The sequence below is a fragment of the Malaya genurostris genome, chromosome 2, assembly GCF_030247185.1.
Source record: "Malaya genurostris strain Urasoe2022 chromosome 2, Malgen_1.1, whole genome shotgun sequence".
NCBI lineage: Eukaryota > Metazoa > Arthropoda > Insecta > Diptera > Culicidae > Malaya > Malaya genurostris.
In genome coordinates this window covers 114,579,038-114,591,360 of record NC_080571.1, presented here as the reverse complement: position 1 = coordinate 114,591,360, position 12,323 = coordinate 114,579,038, and the positions used below count along the sequence as shown (strand labels likewise).

At 33.9% G+C, this 12,323-nt stretch overlaps 1 protein-coding gene across 6 annotated transcripts in view; it reads left to right on the top strand.

The window, feature by feature from the left end:
• Nucleotides 1-338: 338 nt before the first annotated feature.
• LOC131432747 (extended synaptotagmin-2) overlaps nt 339-12,323 on the top strand; it is a 41,567-nt gene continuing 29,582 nt past the window's right edge. For 4 of the 6 annotated variants that reach the window (XM_058599238.1, XM_058599237.1, XM_058599239.1 and 1 more), the window contains exon 1: nt 339-755. In XM_058599238.1, the coding sequence (XP_058455221.1) occupies nt 697-755 (59 nt within the window). In that variant the 5' untranslated portion in view covers nt 339-696. Of the gene's footprint in view, nt 756-6,895; nt 7,054-12,323 lie in introns of those variants that run through there. The other 2 variants (XM_058599240.1, XM_058599243.1) reach the window with 2 other exon arrangements.

Below are 12,323 nucleotides of genomic sequence, written 5' to 3'. Positions count from 1 at the left end.
AAGTAATCGTTAGTAGGTAGTGTTGAAATTACAAAACTGTACGGTAATTTTTGTCAGGACAACAACAACAGGAATACCAAACGCTCAACTGTTGATAAATTCGGTAAACAATTTCAGAATACATAGCCGAAATAGTTCTGAGAAATCGATACTGTTTCTTGGATTTATATTAATAAAGTAAAAATTCCCAGAGAGCACTCCAATTATCTCTCTGCTCGGCTCTGCTCTCTATTACGTGAGAAAAAAACATAAACATTTTTATGCTAGCATGGTTTGTTATGATCAAAACACTCGCAGAATTGTTTCTGGCCGGATGAGAATTCATTCGTGAGTAGACAGCCGTTCGAGGAGAACGTAGTTTCGATCTGCTGCGTTTTGTCCGTACAACAACCAAAGCTGTTAAATAAGCAAAATTTTCCATGAATAGTAATACTCGTTAATTTAGCATATTTCGCGGCGTTTTCCCTTGACCCATCTTCAGTAGTAGCGATGCTATCGAAGCGCATGTTTGGGTGGTGATGTGCAAGAACTTTCAATCGGAGATACGATTTCATATTTGATGAGATTATGAAAATTTTAACAACGTGAAATGAAATGTTATTTCCAGGGCAATGAGATAGGCGAAAAATTAGTTTCACGGGAAAATTACGTTAAATCGAGAGAAATGTTCTGAAACGTATCTTGGTTTCATTTTATATGATCATATTCAAGTTATTACGGATATCAATTGTTGGATTTAATGCATCATTAGACAGGTAATTGTATGATATAAATCAATTGTTCATGACATATATCTATAACAATACAAGTGTTATTTGTCAGCATTTGATTAGTAGTACTTTCGGTCGCTTTTATCCACTGATAAGAATGCGATAACGAAAAGATGTGAAGTGTTTATGTACTCAAAGCGTGATAAACACGGTAGATGAACGGTATCTGGACATTAGGGTGGGTATCGCTTTTCAGTTGCGTCCCGAGCTCCTAGTATTTATTCTAATATAAGAGTCAGTTTAAAACCATAGACAAAGTTAACAGATGCTACTCTAACAGACACAAATCATTAGAGCGAGAATAGAAACATGATTGATAGAGGCTCATTACCCCTACTTCAGAGTTGTTGGCTTAGGGTGTAATGTTTGAACATCTAGTCGAATGTACAAACAAAACTACACACGTTTTGTTGGGCGAGCTCATTCCTTGTTGACTCATTTCTCATCGATTTGTGCTTTGTATGAGCAGGTGTTTCTTTTTAGATGGTTTCAACGATTCGGTCAAGGTTAAAGAAATTGTTATCTTAGAAAACGGATCATTTGTAAATATGATTTTTAATCAATGTTGACGTTATTCATACAGGACTGACTATAACCGATTCGGCAATTGGGGCCTAAATTACATACTAGGTATCAATGCTTTGTATTAGATTTCAATACAAAGAAAGGTTAAGATAATGTTAAAAGAAAGGACTTTCTAGACCGTTCTATGTTCCTATCCTCAGTTGGAATAACTGGCCTTCTTGTTCATATTTTATTCAAGAGATGCATTGCACCAGTCGCATAAGACCTGAAGACTTGCTTGAGGCTAACATACAAATTATGCTGTAGTCTCACTGTTGCTGCTATCCATTGGAAAGCCTACTTCAGTTATAGGTACTGCGACACAAACATAATCTACACCAAATGACACTGTATTCGAATAATAACTTTAAAACTAATAAAGTAAAGGATAGTGAAAGCCATGAAGAGTGCAAAGGTTCACAATGGTTTTACAATATTATATTTGTATCCAATCATGGTTCATTATTGAATTATATACTACTTGGTGTCCCGGAGAACTTCGCCTGTCTCAAAATTTATATTTGGACTCAAAATATTTCTTACAATTATCTGCAGAATTATTAACGGACCTAAGTTATTTGCACTGTATTAGCCGTTGCTTAGTTTTTGGCCTTCTTGTTCATATTTTATTCAAGAGATGCATTGCACCAGTCGCATAAGACCTGAAGACTTGCTTGAGGCTAACATACAAATTATGCTGTAGTCTCACTGTTGCTGCTATCCATTGGAAAGCCTACTTCAGTTATAGGTACTGCGACACAAACATAATCTACACCAAATGACACTGTATTCGAATAATAACTTTAAAACTAATAAAGTAAAGGATAGTGAAAGCCATGAAGAGTGCAAAGGTTCACAATGGTTTTACAATATTATATTTGTATCCAATCATGGTTCATTATTGAATTATATACTACTTGGTGTCCCGGAGAACTTCGCCTGTCTCAAAATTTATATTTGGACTCAAAATATTTCTTACAATTATCTGCAGAATTATTAACGGACCTAAGTTATTTGCACTGTATTAGCCGTTGCTTAGTTTTTGGAACGGTCTAAATGCATATTTTCTGTGTCTGTGTGTATGTGCGTATGTGTGTATGTAACGTTTTTTGCACTAACTTTTCTCGGAGATAGCTGGACTGCTTTTCACGAACTTAGATTCAACTGAAAGGTCTTGTGGTTCGTTACAAATTTCCTGATTTTTTTTTTGATCTGACGTCTGGTTCCGCAGTCATGGGGTAAAATGAGCCATAAAATTAAAATATGTGTACTTTTCTCAGAAATAGCGCGACCGAATTCCACAAACTCAGATTCAAATGAATAGTCTCATAGTTCTTTACAAAACTTCTTAATTTCATCTGGATCCGATTTCCGATTCCGGAATTATAAGGTCAAGCATGTCAAAATGGTATACCGTCACCTAGAGCGACGAAACAAAAAACGAAAAACAAATTCTAAATTGGCCTCAAGCATAAATCAAATAAACATAGATTTCCCAGTGTAATACTAATGTAGTTGAGAAACCCGTGACAGCAAAAGCACCGTCTGGTGGAGAATGGGTGCGTAAATGCTTCTAAAATGCATGCATAAAGTTGCCTGCGCATTTAACAAAACCACAGTAGCTAATGGAAAAAAGTACACCCGTTTCTCACTAGAGGTGCTGTTAGTGTCACCGTACAGTCGGAAATCTATGTTTATTTGATTTATGCCTCAAGACTACTTCAATCGGTAGTCATTATCAGTAGATGACCAAAAAAAACGATTCCGGCTATCCTGGTTTTCGATTTCCGATTCCTGAGGCACCGGAAATAGCTATCATATTGTCCTAAATGGATCTCACTTACTTTTCTTAGCGATGGTTTGACCGATTTTCACAAACTTAGGTTCAAATGAAAGGTCCTGTGGTCCCATACGGAATTTATGAATTGCATTCAATTTTATACTTCCACTTAAAAGGGTGAGCAAACGTAAAAAAATCTAAATCGGCCTCAAGACTACTCCAATTGATAGTTTTCATCTGTAGACGGTCAAATAAACCGGATTTCGGTTATTTAGGAGTTAACCTTATTTTGTGCTAGGGCACATAACCAATTTCACTATCTTTACGTTTCGTCTTAGATGGATTTCGGTTATTCTTTCTAGAATCGAAGAAAATTATTTTGAAGAATACCACAGTATTATATACCTTATGATCAAAAAAGAATCGGAATTTTCATTTTAAAATTCACGCGCTTGTAAAATCGGTAAACTTTTATTCTCACAACGTTAGTAACACTTTTATACACATTCTGTCAAATTTTGACGCATATCGTACGATTAGTTTTTGTTTGACGTCTATACAAAGAATTTGAAAAATTTCCTTGTGGCGACTTTTACAATGGAAGAAAATTTAGAACAACGTGCGTGCATCAAATTTTGTGTTGCAAATGGTTTTAAGTGTTCCGAAACGTTGAAAATGTTAGAAAAGGCCTTTGGTGAATCGTGTCTAGGAAAAACACAGGCATGCGGCCTTTTCTAACATTTTCAACGTTTCGGAACACTTAAATCCATTTGCAACACAAAATTTGATGCACGCACGTTGTTCTAAATTTTCATCTATTATGAAAATCGCCACACGAAAAATTTTCAACTTCTTTGTATAGACGTCAAACAAAAACTAATCGTACGATATGCGTAAAAATTTGACAGAATGTGTATAAAAGTGTTGCCAACGTTGAGAGAATGAAAGTTTACCGATTGGACAAGCGCGGGAATTTTTAAATGAAAATTCCGGTTCTTTTTTGATCATAACGTATGATAGTATGATTGGTATGAGAAAGGCATCATTACACCACTAGATGGTTTTGTAATTTGATTATAGTGCAAGATGTAAACCATTTTGCAAATTATTTTATCTTTTAGTAGAAATCTGACAGCTCAGCAGTTATTTTCTTTACCTTCAGTAATAACCCTGACAGTAGAATAATTTCAGAGATTAATAGCAGAAAAGGTTATGTAATCTGGATTCATTTGCGCTGATTGGAATGTAATTTTGACCTTGTCGTGAGTATGGTAAACTATTTCTTTTGCATGGATTGAGTGTTCCATCCGGCCTAAGGCTTATTCTTAGAAAGTAAGAATGTAAGTTTGACATGCACTTCCTTCGAATCGTAACTCGTAGCTCGGAGGCTTCCTAAAAAAGTAGTAAATAACCAAAACCACGAAACTAACAACAAAATGTGACTTGACAACATTTGACATTGATTTGATTGTGCCTTTTAAAATGATAAATTTTCAGTTAAAACAATTTACAGTTCTTTACTTCTCTTCTAGACGGTTGAGCTCTCTAAAATATATACGCTGGGATTTTTTTTTAAATTATTAAACACCCAAAACAGTGCAATCCTTAATTTATTTTTCATAATAGTTGTTTTAAACTTGTTACTATAATCAACATTAGAGGTTGATTTGTCGTTTGCCTTATAAAAATGAAGAAGCTGAATCTAAAACAACTTGAAAACATTTGCTAAACTTCAAGCTTGTGAAGAAAAACGGTCATTCATACACTAGAATAATTTAGCATAAGTGATGTTTTTCTTAGAAGTGATATTCATTAGATATTCAGACACGAAATTCTAAAGCTGATTTTGGTTGAACAAAAACAAAGCAATATTAACACACATTATAGGTAATATCCATCTATCGAATTTTGGAATGGGTCGCATTTCAAGTTGAGATAAACCATTAATTCAAAAAAAATTTTTGAAATGTCAAATTTCAATCGATAATTATACTGTTCATACACACTTGTATATCAGTTCCATATCGATTTCTGCCATTTGGAGTTAACTTGATGTATAAATTCTATCCTTGACATATTTTCAGAAATTGAAATGAAAATGATGAATTTGTTCAGTAGAACATGAACAAATATCTACTCTTGCCTGTCCTATAATATCATAAAACATAAAATGCAATAATACCAGTACCACAACCAAAAACTTCAGTGCTGGATCCGTGTCTCACCAGAAGGCCTTTCATTTGAGCCTAGGTTTGCTAAAATCGGTTTGAGCATCTCTGAGATAATGAAGCAAGCTCCGTTTAGAGCTTTTCACCACTGTTTCCGGTACTTTTGAAACTGCGCACCGATATAACAGTAACCAGCACCTAACATAAACGACAAGTTGAAACAGCTTGGAGCCAAATTTAGAAGATTTTTTCTGTATCGTCACTCAAAATGATGGTTTGAAAATTTATATACTCTTCAACTCTGTAATTTCTTACCCAGAAATCGGATCCGGATGAAATTTATTAGCGGCTAAGTGGACCGCAAGGTTAAGTCGTCTCTGAGAAAATGAATTGTGTTCCCTTGTTGGAGATTTGACTATTATTTCTGGTACTTCCGGAGCCGGAAACTAATAAACTAAGAAAAAAATGCACAGCATAGGAATCATACGCCTAGTACAAAAAGCTTTATTTGTTTTTAAGTTGCTAGGTATACCGAAATATTCGGGAAATAGAAGTTTTTTACTTAATACCTGTAATTTCGGAACCAAAAGTTGTATCAAGACAAAATTCCATGGCGTTCTGTGGGATTATAAGACCTATCGTTTGAATCTAAGTTTGTTAAAATAGGTTCAGCCATCGCAGAGAAAATTGAGAGCATATGTTTTGCTTGTTTTACACATATCATCCTGTAATACCGGAACTGAGAATCGAATCGGTATAAAATTCAATAGCGCTCTATGGTAAAGTAAGACCTAATGAATAAGGGCTTGAAAAATCGATTAAGCCATCTCCGAGAAAATCATGAGCATATTTTTTGCAACATTTAATCACTGCACTATTTTGCAACCGATTTTCTCAAATAAAATAGTTATTTTTGCCATTTGTGCCATTTATTTCAAATCTACCTGCGAAACTACACACGCACATACACACACAGACATTTTGCGATCTCGACGAACTGATTCGAATGGTATATGACATTTGGTTTAAAAGTTGGTTTTCACAGTGATTGCATATCTAAAGGCAAAACAAGTTTACTTATGAGTAATTTTCTAGTTATGTGTATATTTGACAGCGCTTAGAGTAAAAATAGGTTCATCTTTATATAAAAACAGAAAAAAAAACTATTCCTGCTGTAACGAGAATCAGAGAACTCTGGTTTGTTTACTTTTCCTTCCTTTAAAAGTTTACCTGCTTCTTAGTGTGACCTTGTTACGCATCACGCTAGACTAACTCCAGAATAGAATGTTTGCATAAATTGAGAAAAAATTTCAACAAAGAGAGATTCGCATTTACCTAACAATAGTTTTACGAAACCCACACCACACATCTTTTGTGTATGATATTGGCATTTGAGTATGTCGTTACCAGTTGTAATGCTATGATAAAGAAAGATACAATAATATCATTAGGTGGATTGAAGTAGATTGAGTAGTCTATTTCGAGCATTACCAACTTATGAGTATGAGAATTTTAGTCAGAGATTCATCTGTTTGTAGGAGAGGTTTGTTACTCGATTAAACACTCTGAATTCAAGCGATTCCTTCTCTTTATGTGTGCTCATAGCGCGAGTAACCCAAGTCATAACATACCAAGTTTATTTAGAATTGCGTTTAGTGCCGGTATAAGTCAGCTAGAGTGAACACGGAGCATTGAATGTTAAGGGGTATCAAATAGTTTTTGTTGATGTCACCACATCAAGGCCGAAGTGAGGAACTGATTTCATATTTTGGTATGTTTTGTGATTCTTTTTGCTAAATCTTAAACTCAAAGTTCATTGTACTGTGATTACAATCCGTTTCGTGCCACGATGCCTCATAAGGCGTTGGAATGCTTCTCAGTATGAACGTAAAATCTGGAAAATAATTTTCTTCTTGGAGAGCAAAGATAGTAACGATTAAATTGCCTGCAGTTTCAATAATTTGCGTTGTCGTGGTCCCTCGCACTCAAGGCTGAAATTAGTGATTAAGGTTACAAAACGGGTTATACTGCGACTTTTTGGTGGCACTGAGAGTGATGTCATACATCTAAGCTTACCTCATTCTACAATGCAGTTCTCTTCTCTTCCGCTCGCTACATTCATACTTGATGATGGAAGATTTACCAGCGGATGTCAGTGGAAGACTAGCGTACAAAATTTTGCCTTGACACCCTCAAAGCGTCGGGAGCTTGAAAAGGTCGACTACAAGTTCTTCGGAATGAATAAATATATCTAAGGACAATGGAATGGCGGTGTCAGAATTTTCATTTGTGTAATATACTGAGTACTGCCGTCCTATAGAGCTTCAAAGTTATCACCTACAAAGCCTACCTTCAGGTGATTAAATACATACCTAATAAGCTATGTGAACTATTTTTGAATGAGACTTTACTTTAGTTTACTGAGTATTAAACAAATCAATATAATTTATAATTTAATGAAATTGGGCTTGTTGTATAACTTCAAGAATTTGCTGATTAAAGCGTGTTTCATTTTCAAATCACTTGCACAAAGTACTTGTTATATTCGTTAATTTTATTCCGACTTTAACACAGTACCCATTTTAAAATAGCTAGCAGTTGTCATATGTTGTCGTTTAAACCAAAGGTCATGTTCCGAATCGGGATTTAGAACCCTGAATTTTCTTTGATATTTTTTATACTGAATTTATAACCAGACAGTCCCGAAGTCGAAAATCTAGGCTTATTCAACGAGCTTAAAAAAATCTAGGCTTATTCAACGTCCAGTGTAGACTGTCGTCCGTCATAGACACAAAAGCCATCATTTTTGTGTTTCAGAAGAGTTTGTAAATCAATTGCTGTTCTCGACGATGCAATTGTGATGACACAAGTTCGAGCACAATACTAAAAAATCAACAGGAAAGGCTGTGTTGTTTAGTTTCGCATCAGACAAAAATTGAAATTTTCTGCATTGATCCAAACAGACACACCATGTACAAATGAATGAATGGAAAATGACGGAAAAGCAGAGAAAAACAAAATAATCTTGAAAAATAATGTTTTGTAAAGGATAAAGCTCAATTTTTCATATCCTACAAATTATAGTGGAGAGAAAATAAATTTTTCGGCATAGCTATTGGATTCAAATTTATCTGAAATATTACTGAAGACGTCAATTTCGTATTTATTCAAATAAAAGGATTTTATGGGTCTTTACTGTTACTTTTGGTACATGGGATTTTCAATAAATAAAAATCCTATAGGGTACCAACCCCTGATGGATTCCTCGCATGGCAACAACTTTATTTAAGGAAAAAGATCATGCATTTGAAGAGCGTTGTTCATTAAACTTTCCGATATTTCAAATTATACATAAATTATGCTGTAATATCTGATACTAGCTACATCTGTGTACTAAATTTACCTTATTTTTGGCTAAGTGAGCAGATTATTTGGTTAGCAGCAATGTTTCTAGATTTAAGGTTCTCAAATTGTATTTAATTTTCCATTAGAATGGAGACTGATAAAATTAAATTTTGTTTAAACTAAACCGACCATATACCAGATAAATCATGCTTTCAAGTCTTTTAGCATGAATCGGAAAATCGTTACTAAAATACTGCTGCATAAAAAATTCTAAAATGTATATGTAAAATATAGTCTTTTTTTCAAATAGATGAAGCAAAATGTAAACTTAATTTTTGATTAGTTTACTCTCATTTACCATTTTATCATAAAAATACGGTAAAATTTCAATACTGGTTTTTGCAATAATCATTTCAAAACCCATCGGGACTTAACTGCAACAGACAAAAAATGGAGTTTATGTTCTGCCGCTCGGTAATGAGTACAAGACTTAAATAAAAAGTATGGATCACGTTTTTTTTTAGTTTTAAAATGAGAATTCATCTTTGTTTCTCAAATCTTTATCGAATGAATTTCTAAATTCAGTCTTTTTAAAATATTGGTAAAAAATCGATACAGAGTGTTATTTTTTTGTACAAAAGCCCTAATCATGTTGTCATACCCGAGAGGGAATGGCATACCAGAACAAATTTCTGCCAAAAGCAAGTTTGAACGAAGAGCGTAATGAAAATAGTCATATATGTATAAAATGTTCAAAACGACGAATGTAACAATGAGAGATTCTCTTTGTTTACTTTCTCTTTCGATTATTGCGAAATATTCCTGCTTTTTTCGGTAATTTCTTCAGAGCAGATTAAAAGATGATAGCTTTAGTTATTATTATCGGTAAATAATTGGAGAGAAGGATTGCTAAGAGTGCCGTAATAATCAAAAGAGAAAGTAAACAAAGAGAATCTCCCATTGTTACATACATCGTTTTGAACATTTTATACAGATATATTTTCTTTTGGCAAGCAATTTGTGCAAGAAAATAAACCGGTTAAGTTTTTGTCCGGTTTTTGCATTCACAGATTTTTATCCGGTTCTTGCATAGAAGATTTTTTCAAACGATTCTTGCATTTTAAAATCCGAGTTCGGTTTTTGCTATCAATGTTTTCGTTCGGTTTTAGCTTTTAAAAATATTTAAACGGGTTTTTCAAAGACAATTCTTATCAATTATTTACTTATAAATTCAGTTGGATATTCATCAAATCTAGTTCTAGCGTCAGGGGAACATTAAAATCGAAAACATACACGGAAAGAAATTCGTTACTGCTGTCATGATTAGAAAATCATGAAACCAATCATTTTAACTTATTATTTAACCACTCTTCTCCCATGAAAATTAATCATGGTTCGAAAATGCGTTACTTGAAGAATGCATTTCTTTCAAAGCTGGTAACTCTAATTTTCTATCCGGATATCACTTTGAACTTTCTGCCTCAAGTGATGTGATAGATTGCTTAATAGATTAATGGTAAAGCAAAAAGCAGACATTGACTACCAAGCCCTGCTGAAAATGGTTATTTGATACTGAAGCATGTTCATTTAATAATCGTGTTGTTTTACCCACCGGCTCATAGAGAATTAAACATAACATTAAAAACATCAATATAACATTTTGTTTACATATTTGATGTGAGCGTTGTTGCTAGAATAATATTCCGATAGCTAAACCTAATATTCCGAGCTAAGAATAATATTCCGAGAGCGTAAACCAAAAAATAAATTCGATTGTGAATTTGGAAAACCATGTAACGAAAATCAAAAAAATATTTTGTTCAACCATTCTGATAAATTTGTTTCATAGATAAAGGGTGATTTTTTAAGAGCTTGAGAACTTTTTTAAACAATAAAACGCATAAAATTTGCAAAATCTCATCGGTTCTTTATTTTAAACGTTAGATTGGTACATGACATTTACTTTTTGAAGATAATTTCATTTAAATGTTGACCGCGGCTGCGTCTTAGGTGGTCCATTCGGAAAGTCCAATTTTGGGCAACTTTTTCGAGCATTTCGGCCGGAATAGCCCGAATTTCTTCGGAAATGTTGTCTTCCAAAGCTGGAATAGTTACTGGCTTATTTCTGTAGACTTTAGACTTGACGTAGCCCCACAAAAAATAGTCTAAAGGCGTCAAATCGCATGATCTTGGTGGCCAACTTACCGGTCCATTTCTTGAGATGAATTGTTCTCCGAAGTTTTCCCTCAAAATGGCCATAGAATCGCGAGCTGTGTGGCATGTAGCGCCATCTTGTTGAAACCACATGTCAACCAAGTTCAGTTCTTCCATTTTTGGCAACAAAAAGTTTGTTAGCATCAAACGATAGCGATCGCCATTCACTGTAACGTTGCGTCCAACAGCATCTTTGAAAAAATACGGTCCAATGATTCCACCAGCGTACAAACCACACCAAACAGTGCATTTTTCGGGATGCATGGGCAGTTCTTGAACGGCTTCTGGTTGCTCTTCACTCCAAATGCGGCAATTTTGCTTATTTACGTAGCCATTCAACCAGAAATGAGCCTCATCGCTGAACAAAATTTGTCGATAAAAAAGCGGATTTTCTGCCAACTTTTCTAGGGCCCATTCACTGAAAATTCGACGTTGTGGCAGATGAAATTATCTTCAAAAAGTAAATGTCATGTACCAATCTAACGTTTAAAATAAAGAACCGATGAGATTTTGCAAATTTTATGCGTTTTATTGTTTAAAAAAGTTCTCAAGCTCTTAAAAAATCACCCTTTATAACAAAACAAGCTGTATTGATTTACCCAAGGATGGCTTTTATCGTATCAAAGAACGTTCTTTGGCAACTCTTCAACGATTGAATCAGTGCCATGAAAGAGAGTTGGAAATCATCGCAACAAAAAAAAATTAGAGGGTTGTATTCAAGACACCACCGAGCACAATAACATTAAAAATGGAACGTTTCTAGGGTCTTCATAATTAATACGAAAATAAAGATGATAATGGTGATGATACACTAAACTAAAAACTTATTCAATTGACTAATTACAAACTTGCTCTAGTTTAAGCGCTTAGATTGTTAGCGAATGATAAAATTGACAATTAGATTCTTTCTTGGTAATTGATTCTATTCAATTTTGATCCCTTTCCACAAATTTTTACATTGTTAAGTTTTTGAATAAAGTTTAACTAGAAGTCAATTATGATGAATTCAAAGTTACTTGGAAGCTCAATTTTAGATACAAACAACATAAAGATTTAAACCTGAACAAATGAAACTATTTTATTTTATGATAATAATTTTCGAGAAACGTACAAACTTATTAATTTTATAAACAGTTAAATGATCCAAGAGAAGAATTTATTTATTTTAACGAAAAATGTTGTTCCAGTAAACTCAGTAATAGTGTAATTTTATTAATCCTTCTTCAAAGTCGTCGATAATCTTCGGAAAGTGTCGGTAAATAATATGGCAGCAATACGAGGAAGAAAACATGTGAAAGAGTTCGCATAAAATATTTAGTTACTTACATTGATTTTCGCTTTGGCATATTAGGAATATACGGAATGGATACGCAAATTCCGAAATTTTGCTCATATTGTATCTTGATGTTATTAACACATGAATGATTGTATCTTGATGTTATTAACACATTGTCATAGTTACAACGCGTGTAGTCATCAGAC